The sequence below is a fragment of the Quercus robur genome, chromosome 8, assembly GCF_932294415.1.
Source record: "Quercus robur chromosome 8, dhQueRobu3.1, whole genome shotgun sequence".
Classification (NCBI taxonomy): Eukaryota; Viridiplantae; Streptophyta; class Magnoliopsida; order Fagales; family Fagaceae; genus Quercus; species Quercus robur.
In genome coordinates this window covers 58,902,924-58,919,131 of record NC_065541.1, presented here as the reverse complement: position 1 = coordinate 58,919,131, position 16,208 = coordinate 58,902,924, and the positions used below count along the sequence as shown (strand labels likewise).

Genomic DNA, 16,208 nt, shown 5'->3' with positions numbered 1-16,208 from the left:
AGAATGTATAGTTTATTATAAATTTTTTTTTTTTTTTTTGATAACCAGTATATATATACTATTGTACTTTTTTCTTTTTTTTTTTTGAGTTAAAGAGTAGTAGTACTAGACCACAGTTAAAGGGAATAAAAAATACACCATCTATAGGCCACGTGAGTGACATGACCATTTGGATGGGTAAAGAGTGAACTTTTTTTTTTTTTTTTTTGATGGTAAACTGAATGAACTTCATTGAATACAAGCAGCAAAAGAAACATCTTGCAGGAGAGCCTGATCAATAAGGCTAGGACTCTCCTCCACCCAAACATTAAAATCAATAATGTTTTTTGCATATTTGGCTAATAGATGGGCAGGCCTATTGCCTGCCCTCTGGGTAAAGAGTGAACTTGAAGACTTGTCTTTCTCACTTCCCATCACTGACCACAAGTTTCAAAATTTTGCATTGAGATTCACAGCCGGATAAAACAAAGAAAAAGAAAAAGTGGGGGAGAAGGAACTTGCTAGAAGTAAAAGAAGGAGAAGAAGTTCATGAGGTAGCATCAAGGAAATGAGAAGAAGCAGCAACTTGATTGATCTGCAACGACAGGTGAAATTTTTTTTTCAAAGATTCACAAAAGCCTCAACTGCTTCTTTGATTTTTATTCTTCTTCAAAGACCTTCAATTTCTTAGAAATTCGGTATTCGCTCCGGTATTGCCGGAATGACTCCGGTACGGCCGGTATTTAAACCGGAACGAAATACTAGAGTTCCTGTACCGGCCAAAGTTCCGGTACAGTATACATGGGGGAAGGGATAAAGCTGGTATTTCCTATCGTATTGGCTCTATTTTTATTTTCTGAAGAAAAAAATAGCGGTTAGCCCATCTGCGTCTCTGAAAAAGCAAAGCTTTGCAGTGTTTTGTAAACGTGAAAAATCTGGATTTTGAAATGCAAACGTGCTGATTTTGTGGAGCCAAACGATTTGGCAAATCACGTTTTGTCTAAAACGCGCGTTAAGGTTTTGTGAACAGCCTATCCAAACGAGCTCTTAATGTCTTATTTTCCCACAATTCCAAACTCCTAATGCCTCAAGTTTGAAATTTTAACTCTTTCCCTTCAATATTTTGACTCTTTCTCAGTTTCAAATTATGGGTTTTTGCTATAAACTCAAATTTTAAATAATTAAAATAATATTGAAAAAAAAGTTGAATTATACATAAATTCTTTTTTTAAAAGCAATTAAAGGAGTGAGGTAATATGTAATATTCCAAGTATATTGCTATACCTTCAACACTTTAAAATTAATTAATTCTCATAACAGTATAACACTAATCCATCACTCCCGCGCGCTAAGGGTATAATAGTTAAAACGTAACCTACTATTTATTATTATTTTTTTTTTTATATTTGTTCTCAATTATCGATTGCCGCCTCAATCAGGCTACTGAATTACAACATGAGTTTGTTGGAAAACCCAATAAGCCCATGGGCCCATAAAAATACGAAGAGGCTCCAAACAGTGATTTTTCTACCCAATTTACGAAAACGCCATTGCCAATTAGGGTTTCTTCACTTGCGTAGCAGAGTGTGTGAAAACCGAACCAACGGCCCCATCCTCAACTCCTGCAAATCCGGAGAGCTCAATCACACACTCAAAGGTTATCTTCGAACCCATTGATACGAATATATATATATATATATATAAGGTTACTATTGTGCATATATGAATTTGAGTATTTGTTTAGAGCAGAGTTTGATATTTTCAAGGAATGGGGAAGCTGGGGAAGAAGGCAAGGAAGTTCTCAAAGAAGAATCTTCAGTCTGTGCTCAAAAGAAAGAGGCAGCTCAAGTCTCTGTTCAAAAGGAGAGCTTCTAAAAGTAAAGCTTTTTTCAGTTATACTATTTGATAAATAAAGCAATTTGCCTGTCTCTAATGTGTATATTATTGTTCCCATTATTCATTTTAAGTATGTAATGTATGCTGTGTGTATATGTAGAATCATTGATTTACATGTTTATGGTATAGGCCTTGTTGAAGTTGAACCCAGTGGAGTAAAAAAGAGTAACTACTTGTGGGGACCGGCCCAAAATAACAGGCTGGGCCCTAGTCCCGTTCGAGGACGCAGCCTATCCGAGGAGCCAGCGTGACTCAAGTAATCCTTATTCAGACCCACTGGGGTAAAGAAAACATGTCTGAGGAGTAATTTCTCCTTGGATACTGAAAATCCAGAGCAAAGGTACATCCAAGCCACTACAGCCTATCTTCTAAATACGTGAAAAGGAAAGAAATCTGAAATATCTCAGTAAAGACTGCCACCACCACATTAAATGCATTACAACTACTCTCCTGGCCGCATTAATGTGGAGAAGACCCCTGAACAGTGCTACCTTGGCTATCGCAACTCACAAAGAACTGAGAGAGGTGTCTGATGGGACAGGTGCTCAAGTGGGGGTTTTGTTGATCAACAAGTATAAAACCCAGATGAGTGGAAAGGGCCTATATAAGATGTAGAAGTCCCCTAAGAGAATGGGACAAGAAAAAAGAGGAGAATACTATAGCATTAAGAGGAATCCTATTGCACTGATCTGTATCTATTAATCAAATTTTTAGCCCTATCATTATCAGGGATCTTTCGACATGGTGGCATTTGTTCTTGTTCGTGTATTCCCTTAACCCATGCAACAAACCGTTTAAACTTACTTAAACCGAGTTCTTTAGCCCATACTCTATAAGAATTCATTGTGTTGGACTTTTTGGACCAAGACTTGAACAACAAGGACTGGATCACCAAATTGTTCCCCTACACTACTATTTTTGAGGACTTAAATATTTTTTTTTTATGTTTATGTTTTAATTTTTTCGTTTTGCTGATTAGTGATGTAGTTTGGCTTGGTAATTTTATCATTCATTTCAAGCCCATTTGTGTAACTGTGCTATTTAGTTTCAAGCTTGGTTGAATTTATTAATTAATTGATTAATGTGTTATAAGCCTTTACTTTTAACTTCATTGTGCTTAGTGTCATATATTTTGTTCACAACTAGTCCAAAACCCGAAATAAGGGAGGGTTGTGATAGGTGTCAGCGTAAAATTTAGTCACTTTATTATGAATTTATCCGCTAATCGACCCCAACATTTTGGGACTAAGACTTTACTTTTCTTCCCACTTTTGTTAGTGTTTGTTTCTCACTCATTTAATTTATGTGGGCTTGTTGCATTGATTCACTTGCTGTAGGAGATCGGCATAATGCTGCTGAAGATGAAGACAAGGTAGATATAGAGCTGTCTAATGGAAGGTAAAAAAGGTGAAATTGATGCATACTAGCCATAAAATGCTTTTAAAGAAACTAAAATTTAAAATTAGCATGACACTCATGTTGTCCTCTAAGACATTATTTGGTGTGTATTTGTTTAAAATTTAAATGCTATGCCAATTAAATGCTAAGGAGAGTTATTATGAGGAATACCCATACTTGAATTCTGAGTCAGTTGTTGAAAATGTCCCTTTTTTTCCCCCTGCAGAAACCCTGAAGTTGGAGATATTGAAGACATTTCTCTTGATGCGGTATTTAGTGAAGACAATAGTGATGTGACAGGAGATGATTCTGAGAGTGACAATTTGCCTTTGTCTCTAATGCGTATATTATTGTTCCCATTATTCATTTTAAGTGTGTAATGTATGTTGTGTTTATATAGGAAATCATTGGTTTACATGTTTATGGTATAGGCCTTGTTGAAGTTGAACCCTTTTTTTTTATAAGTAATAAGACTTTTATTGAAGAAAATTGAACATCATGTTCATGATGGTGAACACTTTGAACAATGAAACAAATACAAGAACATCAAGAGTTAAGGGAAATAGAAACTAAAAAAATCAGCTACAGTAGTATAGTTCATACACCCCCAAATACGAGCCCAAAGAAACAGAGTACGAAAAAGTAAACATTTTAAATGTTCCAAAGTTCTCGCATTGTCCTAAAAAATGCAGGCATTACGTTCCTGCCAGACTAACCACATTAAACATGCCGGGACCATATTCCAAATGATGGAAAGATGCTTTCTAAACCAGTTTCTCCAATTAAAGAAAAAAGATTTCACTAACCTTAGCTTTAGCCATTGAATCCCAAACACTGTAAAAACTTCACACCATAAGGTATGAGAAAACTTACAATGAAGAAGAAGGTGGTCCACTGATTCCCCATCGCAACAAAACAAACAACACCTATTAACCAAAAACTGACCTTTCTTAATAAGGTTATCAATGGTGAGTATCCCATCATTAGTTGTTGTCCATAAGAAGAAAGACACCCGTCTAGGCACCTTAGTACGCCATATACCCTCCTAAGGAAAGGCATCAGTGGTAGAACTAGCTAATAGCTTATAAAAAGAGCGCACATCAAAAACACCAAATGTAGTCAATCTCCAGACCAACTGATCATCCCCCTCACCCCTCGGTATAGAAGAATAAATAAACTCAAAGAGTGAGTAGACAATGGTTGCCTGCCAATCCTGAGGACCATGACGGAACAATAAATTCCAGCTCCTACCTCCTTCTGAATTTGAAACAACCAAGTCAAAGACCCATGCTTCTTTAGAAACACAGCAATCATACATGGAAGGGAAAAGTTCCTTCAAAGGAGTAGGCCTACACCATGGATCATGCCAAAAACTAACACGGTTACCCTCCCCCACATTATACAAAATTTGGCTAAAGAACTTCTCTTTTCCTTCTTTAATACTCCTCCACATCCCACACCCGTGAGCACCTCTTACCCTCTAGTGCACCAGCCACATTTTGCCTCTCCATATTTGTCTGCTATAACCTAATCCCATAATCTATGATTTTCTTTCCCAAACCGCCACAACCACGTCCCAAGCACAACCTTGTTAAACAGCCTAACTCTTCGGATTCCCAAACCCCCACACTCAACTGGCAAGCATACCTTATCCCAAGCAACTAAAGGATATTTAAAAACATCCTCTGAGGCCCCCTAGAGGAAATTCCTCTGAATTCTTTCAATTCTTGCAGCCACAGCCTGAGGGATAGTAAACAACAATAAAAAGGAGGTGGGAAGACTCAATAAGGTACTTTTTAACAAAATAAGCCTACCTCCTTTTGATAAATACAGTATTTTCCATCCAGCCAGCCGTTTCTCCATCTTTTCAATAATAGGATTCCAAATTGATGAATCCTTATAGTGTGCCCCAAGAGGCATGCCCAAATATCTCATAGGTAGAGTGCCCACCTTGCAACAAAGGATACGAGCCAAACCATTAAAATCCTCAACGTCGCCAACAGGAACAATCTCACTCTTGCCTACATTAACTTTCAGGCTTGTAACTACTATTTTTGAGGACTTTGATTTTTGTTTTGTTTTCTTCTGTTTATGTTATAATTTTTTTCGTTTAGCTAATTAGTGTTCTAGTTTGGCTTGGTTATTTTATCATTCATTTCAAGCCCATTTGTGTAACCGTGCTATTTAGTTTCAAGCTTGGTTGAATTTATTAACTAATTGGTTAATGTGTTATAAGCCTTTACTTTTTAACTCCATTGTGCTCAGTGTCATATACTTTGTTCATGACTAGTTTGCAGCCTGAAAAAAGGGTGGGTTGTGATAGGTCTCAGTGTAAAATTTAATCACTTTATTATGAATTTATTCACTAACCGACCCTAAGATTTTGGGACTAAGACTTCACTTTTCTTCCCGCTTTTGTTAGTGTTTGTTTCTCACTCATTTAATTTCTATGGGCTTGTTGCATTGATTCACTTGCTGTAGGAGAGAGAGAGAGAGAGAGAGAGAGAGAGAGAGAGAGAGAGAGAGAGAGAGAGAGAGAGAGAGAGAGAGAGAGAGAGAGTGGTGGAGGGATTAATGTTTTGTTGTTTGCCTTTCCCGTTAGTTTGAGAAGGAAAATATAAAGAGAAAAAGACTAGAGACACAAATGTTTTGGCAATTGGTGAAACGTTGTCGATATTGTGAAAAAAATTTATCAAAATTTTGGTGTACATAGCATTACTCGATATACAAATTTAAAAAGGAAAAAAAAAAGAAAAAAAATGTGTGGTCCTTTTATAAAATATATCGTTAACTAATGTGCTTTGGATATTTGTTAATTAAGTATTATTGAAATTTTGATACCACTTCATGAAAAATATATTAATAATAAAAAACTAATAAAAATCAGTTTTTTTTTTCCCATAAAAATTGTCTACAAGTATATCCAATAGCGTAGAGGATAGTTTTTCAACCTATAGTTGTGTGTTAACTACTCTATGGTGATTGTTTTTTTTATCATCAAGCCAATACACCGATTGGTTTTTTGTGTAGACGTAAATCACTTGATTCAAAACCATATATCTCTTATTCAATGATAATACAGTTTAACAATTGAGCTAATTAAAATATACTAATTGAAACCTACTAAAAATCATATACAAAAGAGCGAGACAAGACTTAAGCCATGATGACAGTGAGTTGGTGACAATGACAATAGGAACAACTAGGGTTTGAACTTTGAACACTATGGATTGGAGAGAGAGAAAGGGGGGGGGGGGGAACTTGGGATCCTAAATTTAAAAACTACATAGTATTATTTATTTTATATTCGATAGGTTTCATTTCAAGGGGTTAAGAATGAATGGACCCAAGACTCAAACCAAAACCAAATTTTCATTTAATGTTCAACAGTTCAAGACCCAGTATTGATAGTCCATACATTCAAAGCTAATTGTGGGTCGCTAGTAAGTTCAAATTGGCCAATTGGGTTAGGTTTGGCAAGTTTGTGGACAATCAAAGTATAAATAAGGGCTCATCAAATGTACGTTTGGGAACAACTTATTTAGCTTTTTAGTGAAAACTTTTTCCTGAAAGTGTGCTAAAGTATACTTATACTTTTTGAAAAAGTGAGAAAAAAAAAAAGAAAGGAAAAGTGAAGTTTTAAAAAACTACATATTAAAACTGAAAGCTAAAAGGTGTGCCAAACAAACGCTAATAAGTACAAATTATTCCAAGTTAGTTTACTTAACCATTTAATCAGGCTACTGAAGTACAACATTACTGTGATGGAAAACCCGGCCCATAAAAATACAAATGACTGTGTTGGAAAACCCGGCCCATATAAATACAATGGGGGCTCCATGACAGTGATTTTTCTACCCAATTTTTCTACTGAAGTACAACATGACAGTGTTGGAAAACCCGGCCCATAAAAATACAATGGGGCTTCAAGACGGTGATTCTTCTACCCAATTTAAAAAAACCCCCATTGCCAGTTAGGGTTTATTCATCTACGTAACATTGTGTGAAAACCGAAGCAACGGCTCCTTCTTCGACTCCTGCAAATCCGGAGAGCTCAATCACACACTCAAAGGTAATCTTCGAACCCATTGATACGAATATATATATATATATATATATATAAGGTTACCATTGTGCATATATGAATTTGAGTATTTGTTTAGAGCAGAGTTTGATATTTTCAAGGAATGGGGAAGCTGGGGAAGAAGGCAAGGAAGTTCTCAAAGAAGAATCTTCAGTCTGTGCTCAAAAGAAAGAGGCAGCTCAAGTCTCTGTTCAAAAGGAGAGCTTCTAAAAGTAAAGCTTTTTTCAGTTATACTATTTAAGCAATTTGCCTTTGTCTGTGTATGTTATTGTTCCCATTATTCATTTTAAGTGTGTAATGTATGCTGTTTGTATATGTGAAATCATTGGTTTACATGTTTATGGTATAGGCCTTGTTGAAGTTGAACCCAGTGGAGTAAAAAAGAGTAACTACTATTTTTGAGGATTTTATTTTATTTTTTTATGTTCATGTTTTAATTTTTTCGTTTCGCTGATTAGTGATGTAGTTTGGCTTGGTAATTTTACCATTCATTTCAAGCCCATTTGTGTAATTGTGCTATTTAGTTTCAAGCTTGGTTGAATTTATTAATTAATTGATTAATGTGTTATAAGCCTTTACTTTTTACTCCATTGTGCTTAGTGTCATAGATTTTGTTTGCAACTAGTTCAAAGTCCGAAATAAGGGAGTGTTGTGATAGGTGTCAGCATAAAATTTAGTCACTCTATTATGAATTTATCCACTAGCCGACCCCAACATTTTGGGACTAAGACTTTACTTTTCTTCCCGCTTTTGTTAGTGTTTGTTTCTCACTCATTTAATTTCTGTGGGCTTGTTGCATTGATTCACTTGCTGTAGGAGATCGGCATAATGCTGCTGAAGATGAAGATGAGGTAGATATAGAGCTGTCTAATGGAAGGTAAAAAAGGTGAAATTGATGCATACCAGCCATAAAATGCTTTTAAAGAAACTAAAATTTAAAATTAACATAACACTCAGGTTGTCCTCTAAGACATTATTTGGTGTGTATTTGTTTAAAATTTAAATGCTATGCCAATTAAATGCTAAGGAGAGTTATTATGAGGAATACCTATACCTTAATTCTGAGTCGATTGTTGAAAATGTCCCTTTTTTTCCCCCCTGCAGAAACCCTGAAGCTGGAGATATTGAAGACTTTTCTCTTGATGCGGTATTTAGTGAAGATGATAGTGATGTGACAGGAGATGATTCTGAGAGTGATGGATATCTCTCAGAGGTTGTGGAATATACTATCATTGCTTAAAATGTTGTTTATAATTTTTTTTTTCTTGGTTCTTTACTCGGCTTCATGTGATTGACTATTGTTATGGGCCATCAGGACTCAAGCTGTGCACATGTTGCTGAAAGTGGAAGTGAGGATTATCTTAAAGGTGAGGACAGTATTACCTGATTTATATATATGTATCCTGTACCAATTTTGTCTCTCCCTTCCCCATCTTTATGTTCTGATGGAATACATATGCAGACAGCAGTGGAGGTAGTGCTTTATCGGTGCAAAACAACGAAATTCATTTAGATCTTGTACAGAAGACAAAAAAATTGAACAGGTTGCAGGAAAAGGTAACTGTGTTGTTAAGATATTCATACTTTAATCATTTTTATAATTGTTGAATAATTTGTATATGTTTTCAGTTAATGTTATATTTGTTGGATATTTTTGTCACAGTGAGAACTTTCTTGATTTTTGTGAATGTATAATAAGGAAGAATTTATAAACAATTGTAAGGGAGGAAGTACTAATTTTCTTAGGAACAATTTAAAGTTTCATTTTGCTGGTATGGGCTAAATTTTTTTTTTCAATCCCTCCCCATCACTGTTCTGAAATTTGAGCAGTGATTTTGTGGGGCTTTAAGCATATGTGTGAACTTTATTTAATTGAATCAACACCCAACAGTATAGTATTCATATTATCGTTTCTGTGTCTATTGCTTATGCTGGTGTTGGCATGGGAGATGGGCCTTACTCTTCATATGAGAGGAAATAATTACATAGCCACTGGTTTTTCTTTTTAGCTGTCCTGGTAAGTCAGTTTTATGTGATATTTTAAGCAGAATAATGAGCATGATGAATTCAATTAAATGTTTTTCTGAATGATCAATTATAGCTGGGGTTTTGGAGCATGAAATTTGAGTTTAACAAATTCGTTGCATTAACTTTGAGCTTTCTGCATGTACCATGTTACACTATTAAGCATTAGGGCTCCGACTTACATCTGATAGTATGTATTCTGTATGAATCCTGGTCAGGTTTCATGCCTAACTGGAAATGGGTAAACCAATGTTTTTAGCTTATTATGTATTGTATTTGTTTTTCTTATGTTTTCTGTATGTGATGTTTGTGAAACATGTGCTCTATGCCTTGGACAGTTCTGCTGTTCTCTTTTGTTATTACATTTCTCTCTCTACTCCATGACTGTTAATTTTTCTGTTTTCTAATTACTATTTGTTTATTCATCTACTTAATGAAGCATTAACTTGAAACTTTTCCAGGATCCAGAATTTGCTAAGTTTTTGGAAAGCTATGATAAAGGCCAACCTTTCAGAAACGAAGAAACTGTAAGTTGTTTAATACATATGGTATTAAGGAAATTAGTGTGCACATTTGGAGGGTGATTACAGGTTTATTTGGGATGTACTTTTGCAAAGAAATAACTCGTGTCAGAGGGAATGAAAAGAAGAATTGAAATCTCACATTCAACAAGCATCCTTAAGTTGATAAGATCATGATTTTTCTTTTTTCCAGTGTTGTATTAGATTAATTGCTTAAGTTACATGTTTCAAGGAAATTTGCTGCTTCATAGTACCATAGTGTGGCTATTGTAATTTGCTTTTGTGTTATATATTTGCAGAAGCATAGAAATGTAGTTTTTTAATAATTTCCTGTAACACAATTTCTCTCCCCCCCCCCCACCCTTTTTCCCCTTTTTTTCCACCTGAAATTGTTTGCCACAAATCGACACCTAATATATCTACCATGTTTAACATTTAATACAGTATATATTTTTTTAATTTGAATTACAGAGAAGAATCTACTTAGAGTACCTTGGTTGGTTAGGAATGAGTATTTATGTAGATGACTGATAAGTGAAAAATATCTGCTCAGAAATAAGCATTTGGAATCTCGCATTGATCATTACACTAATGTATGTTGTTATCTGGTTTTTCCATTTCAACGTCTCTTAAGTGTGTTTTTGCTTGTAACAGTATTCTGATGAGGATGAGATAAGTAATGAAGGCATGGCCTCAAATGAGGGCAAGTTCTTGACTAGCTCTGCTGTTAAAAGTTGGTGTCAGCTAGTGAAGGAGCAGCACAGTGTGCCTGCCTTAACTAGTCTCTTAAATGGATATCGGGCTGCATGCCACTATGGAACCAAGTCAAGTGGTGTCCTTGATGCTGAATCATGGAGTAGAATTCAGAACAGTGAAACTTTCTGTGAGATATTGATGTTCGTACTTCATGAGGCTGATAATATATTTCGAGGGCTACTGGAAATATCGAGTTCTAATTGCAAGAAGGAAGCAATTTTGGGGTTAAAGAATACTTCAAAATGGAAAACTCTGAGGCCACTAATTAAATCTTATTTGAGGAGTACCCTGTTTCTCCTGAGTCAAGTTACCGACTATGAGATATTGGCCTTTGCCCTAGCAAGACTCAGAAATTCAATTTTATATTTTGCTGCTTTTCCTTCTTTACTGCGCAGATTGATCAAGGTATTTACCAAAAGCTCATGATACAAATTTGTTTGTCATTGATGCAGTTGAAACATTGTTATCAATGTTTATATTATGATGGGTATTGAGAATTTTATCGTTTTATATTGTTAATAATACATCAATAATTTTTTTCATATTCAGTACAGTGTACTGGCGGATGCTTTAGAATCTAAAGGCTTCCAGTTAAATAGCATTAAAATAGAGTATATGGAATGTAGGTTTAGTAAAGGCAGAAACAAATATGAATGGGTTGTGAGACTTGATGGTTAAGAGATATGAAACAACTAGAGCTTTTGATATCTTGGATCATTAATTCATAAAGGTGGAGAAATTGAAAATGATGTGAGTTATAAAATAAGAGCAAGGTGAGTGAAGTGGAGAAGTGAATTGGGAATATTGTGTGATTATAGAATACCTATTAAGTTAAAATGATTTTTTTTTAAAGATTGCTATGGGAACAGCTATTCTCAATGGTATTGACTGTTAGGCTATTAAGAAGCAACATATTTATAAAATGAGAATGTGAAGATGGATAAATGGAAATACAAGGTAAGATATGATTCAAACGATGAAATTTGGTTAAAGATAGGGGTGACTGCTATTGATGAAAAGATGGAGAGTCACTTGAGATGGTTTGGTCATTGTTTTGAGAAGAGCAATTATTGCACTAGTGAGAAAGAACGAGTTGATTCAAGTTGAGGGAATGAAAAAAAGATAGATGAATACCTAAGGAAATAACATAAAGTACTGTTTAATATAGATTAGAGTGACAAAAAAAACCATGTGGCTGATCCTGACTAGCCTATTGATGGTTCATAGTGTACCCCAGAATTTTGGGACTAGGGCTTGGTGGTGGCGTTGGTTGTAGTACAGGGGTGCAGACAAATAAAAAGGTGCATTATACCTTGAACTAATGGACCCTGCAAATATGAAAAACCTTAAGAGTGCTAGTTATATCCATGCTATTATAATGTAAGTTAAAGGTTTTTTGTTGTATGTAAATCACATACTATGCGAGATTGTTCCTTATTATCTTTCAAATATTAATGCAGATTGCAGTTCATTTGTGGGCAACAGGTGGAGGAGCCCTATCATCACATTCCTTTCTCATCATAAAAGATGTGGCGTCTGTGTTTAGCTCCAATTGTTTTGACCCCTGCTTTGTTAAAACTTACAAGGCCTTCATTGGTCACTGCCAATTTTTGGAGTCAGCTGTATTTAAACATATGCAATTTCTGAGGAATTCCTTGGTTGAGCTTTGCTCTCTAGATATGCAGAAATCATCTAGGAAAGCAATGGTTTCTATCAAGCAACTTGCAAAGACACTGCAGCAGGGTCTACAAATGAAGAAGGTATGGAAAGAACATGCTCTTTCTTCGGTGCTTGTTTTATTGGACACAGACATATTTGCTTGTTGCTCTTCTGTATAGATGCTCATGAGTGTCTAATTTATCATGAGCCATGATATAAAATGTGGTGGGACTTTTTCTGATGCTTTGCTTTTAATTGTTTATTTCCAGGAAGCGCTAAAGAAAATATGCAGTTGGCAATACGTTAATTGCATTGATATTTGGGTAACGTTTATAGCAGCAAATATACGTGATTATGATCTTCAACCACTGCTTTTTATGATCATTCAGATTATAAATGGAGTGGCTGTCCTGTTTAGTGGACCAAGATATTTACCCTTAAGACTTAAATGCATCCAATGGCTGAACCATCTCTCCAGTTCTAGTGGGATTTTCATCCCTGTTGCATCATTGGTGTTGGATGTTTTAGAATATAATATTAGTAAGGAGGGCAGGAGCAACGAAAAGGCTGTCAACCTTTCATCTGCTGTTAAGGTCAGAAAGTAGTAATGTGTACTGATGTAATTCTATCCATACATTCTCTCTTGCTTATATAGTTAAAAAAATTTCACCATTGAACTTGATGCACAGCAGTTGGTTGCTGAAATCCATATTTTTCTAGAATAATTCCTACTGTATTTTCCTGTAATTGATATAAGATACCATTGTTACAGTTGCCAAAACACTGGTTAAAATCACGAAATTTCCAAGAAGAGTGTGTTTCATCTGTCATTGAACTGCTTGCAGAGCATTTTGCTCAATGGAGCTACCACATATCTTTTCCTGAACTGGCAACTATTCCTCTCGTCCGGCTCAAGAAGTTTATTGAGATAATTAGTATCGAGAGTTTTAGACGTGTGGTGAAGCGTTTTATTGATCAGGTATGAGCTCTGATTAAAGAATTACTTGAATCTCTTATTGACTAAGAAATTTAGCTACTAAGTAGCTGTCTACCAGCCAAATCCTGAACCCCATCCAATATGTGGTTGCATTTTCCCACCATTTATGATGGCCCTGGCAATCACCTTAAGATTGGATTATGGCTCAATCTGATTTATGATTGATTTGTTGGTTTTTGTAATTTCATGACCATAACATTAATTGATTGGACTGGACTGCTTTCATGACTAATAATATAACAGATGGGCAAGAGTTCTAAGTTTTGAAATTTGGTACACCAACTTCTGGTCACAAACAATTTTTTTTATTTATAACTCTTTTTCTGGCACCATAGGTGGAGCACAACATAGAGTTTGTCCAGAAGAAAAGAGATGAGGTGGCTTTTTCACCCAAAGATCAGCAATCTGTTGAATCATTTCTCCAGGTTTGCTTTTGCAATGTCAACTATACTTTTGTATGGATTATATAAATCTTTTTCTTAGTTCGGAAAATGGTTAATGTGCAGCTGGAGAAGCATAGTGGCAAGTTCCCATTTACACAGTATTACAGAAGCATCATGGAGAAGGCTGCTTCTAGAAATCTGGTTTTGAATGAAAAGGTGCCATAAACCTCCCTTTTTTTAATGTTTGCTTTGCTGGGTCTGGTATGTTTCCTTTTAATATGGATTTGAATGATTGCATAGACCCATGTAGGCAAGCAAGAACAGAAGGTGAACTTTAGGCAAATAACAGGCATTTTCCTTCTGGTCATGAGGATAAATTGCTTAGCCCGTTAGGGGTGAAAAGCCCCTAGATTACCCGGTAACTGGTTATGGCGGGTGGGGTAAGATGCCCGTTGGAATTTGATTAACAATAAAAATTGTTGTATAGTATGCTTTGCAACATGCAACTAAATTGAGTGAAGTTCTCCTACGTCATAATTAAAAATAAAAAAAAATAAAAAAGGGCATGATTTTTCTGCCACCCTCTGATTCCCCCCTTTTGTTCATGGTGTCTGGGTTTATCTAATTTTCCTAGCTAGCCATGGTTTGGATTTTAAAGGCTAACCATGATGTGGTTCTAGTTTTATGTTGATATGACATAACAACACCCTAGGTTATACTATATCAGGCAACAAGTCATTATACTCTTGTGCTTCTCTGAGTAATGTAGATTGCCCACCAGTGAACACGCCATCTATTTTTGCACATTTTTGTGTATTAGATTGATGCAGATTCTATTGATCCATTATGCTGAGTCATGTCAAGAGCATTAGTTTCTTCCCTGGTAAAGCGTACGGGGGATTACCTACTGGATTACTTGACAATTTTAATGTCACCAACTGAATAGGAAGAAAATAGTTTTCATTAAAAAATAAAATAAAAGCTCATTACTACTCGCATATTCATTCTGACATTTCTGTGCTTGGCAACAATACTCACTGCAGTTTGCTGGAGCAGAGAAAATCATAAAGAATATACAACAGCATCCATCTGACATGGTAGATGTGGGTGGTAAAGGCAAAGGACATTCAGTGAAAAGAAAAACACTTTCTCGTGAGAGAAAGAATGGAAAGAAAATTAAAGTGTGAACATAAATGTTTTCTCATGAGTCATGACCAGGTTTTGATCCTATATCAAACTCAGAGGAGAGATATCATTCTATGATTTATGATATGTTACAATTATTTGATATACACCAAATTTAGACTTAAAAACTAAAAAAAGAAATGATTCAAACCTAACTTAGGCTTCTAGAAATTTTTATTGTAAGACCAAGATGCAAAGCTTAAGGTTGTTTAGATTTGCAGATAGGCTAGACTTGAGTAATAAGTTTTGTTTCTAATATTTGAAAGTGATGTTCAGTTTTGATTCTTTTGAACCATTTTTGGTGAATATGTTCCATACCATATACCATTCATATATTCAGGTATGGTAGTATGTAGTAATCAGTTGAATTACAAAACACAAAAAAACAAAAGAAGTGAGCAATTGCATTACGTTTAGCCTTCTGGCTTTTATTACTATAAAAATGTTAGCCGCACAATGTTGTGGTTTCAGCTCAAAATAAAAAGGGCTGGAGTTTGTCTTTTAATTTGAATTAGTATTGTGCCCATGACATGGAATCGCTAATTAATCTCATTGGCGAATTATCAAATTTAGTATAAATGGCTGTGTTTAGTGCAAGATCTATTTTAATATATAAAAGCTAGCACTAAGCACAATGATATATTCTAAGACAATTTCATCAAATAGGGCAGTATTTCACGATCTATATAATGTGCCATTAACTTAGGTATCAGAAAACTCATGCTTGAGATAATTCTGCTTAGTGGAATAGTGTTAGCATTGCCATAAGTTTTTTAAAACCTTACTTCTTTTTTTTTTTTTCTCACTTTTGCAAGGTACAAGTGCATACTTCCAACAAAAAATTTTAGCGAAAAGGTAGATAAATTATTCTCAAATGGACAAATTTCATAAAACCCAGCTCTGATCAAAAGTCGTGTAGCTCAAAGCCTTGTTATAAATATAATGAGAATTTTCTTTATTATTATTTTATATTCCTTGGCAGGCAGAGTCCACGCCGTCTCATGTGATTTATCAGGTCCTCATCGCCATGCTTTTGACCAGTTTTTCGACTGATTTTCTTCAAGTCTTGCTTATCAAGCCTATGCCGTAGACTAGAAGAAATATGTTTGATATTTTTTTAACAAGCTGTACTATTTTATAGGAGTTGTTCAAACTTATGTAAGGTATAATATATAAATTTAAATTTTCTTTAAAAAAAAAAAAAAAACTAAATTCAAATACGCTACTTGGATTTGGGTTCAGTTGCAAAAACATCTCATGGAGTTTCAATTTTTTCTTATAACTTCCTAAAATTTATTTATCTACCAAATTAACTCTTGAGACTA

General features: G+C 35.1%; 1 protein-coding gene across 10 annotated transcripts; it reads left to right on the top strand.

Annotated features, from left to right (window-relative positions):
- Positions 1 to 1,550: 1,550 nt before the first annotated feature.
- LOC126697306 (protein REBELOTE) lies at positions 1,551 to 16,134 on the top strand. Of its 10 annotated transcripts, none has more exons than XR_007646181.1 (16): positions 7,189 to 7,345; positions 7,442 to 7,569; positions 8,174 to 8,234; positions 8,462 to 8,570; positions 8,673 to 8,724; positions 8,820 to 8,914; positions 9,844 to 9,909; positions 10,558 to 11,064; positions 12,120 to 12,419; positions 12,588 to 12,911; positions 13,091 to 13,297; positions 13,651 to 13,740; positions 13,822 to 13,914; positions 14,742 to 14,916; positions 15,699 to 15,738; positions 15,870 to 16,134. XR_007646181.1 is itself a non-coding variant. In XM_050394246.1 (15 exons), the coding sequence occupies exons 2-14, from the start codon at positions 7,461 to 7,463 to the stop codon at positions 15,729 to 15,731; spliced, it is 2,046 nt and encodes a 681-aa protein (XP_050250203.1). In that variant the 5' UTR covers positions 7,189 to 7,345; positions 7,442 to 7,460; the 3' UTR covers positions 15,732 to 15,738; positions 15,870 to 16,134. The 10 variants fall into 10 exon arrangements, 8 of the variants coding, with proteins under 8 accessions (XP_050250197.1, XP_050250201.1, XP_050250199.1 ...); XR_007646180.1 differs by having other exon boundaries at positions 15,866 to 16,134; XM_050394246.1 differs by lacking the exon at positions 14,742 to 14,916.
- Positions 16,135 to 16,208: the final 74 nt, after the last annotated feature.

Bases quoted from the DNA above. Each gene is read 5' to 3' on its own strand.
- LOC126697306 (XM_050394241.1), top strand. From the start codon at position 7,461: ATGGGGAAGCTGGGGAAGAAGGCAAGGAAGTTCTCAAAGAAGAATCTT. The intron at 7,570-8,173 runs GTAAAGCTTTTT...CACTTGCTGTAG, and splicing joins CAAAAGGAGAGCTTCTAAAA to GAGATCGGCATAATGCTGCT. The intron at 13,915-14,741 runs GTGCCATAAACC...TACTCACTGCAG, and splicing joins ATCTGGTTTTGAATGAAAAG to TTTGCTGGAGCAGAGAAAAT.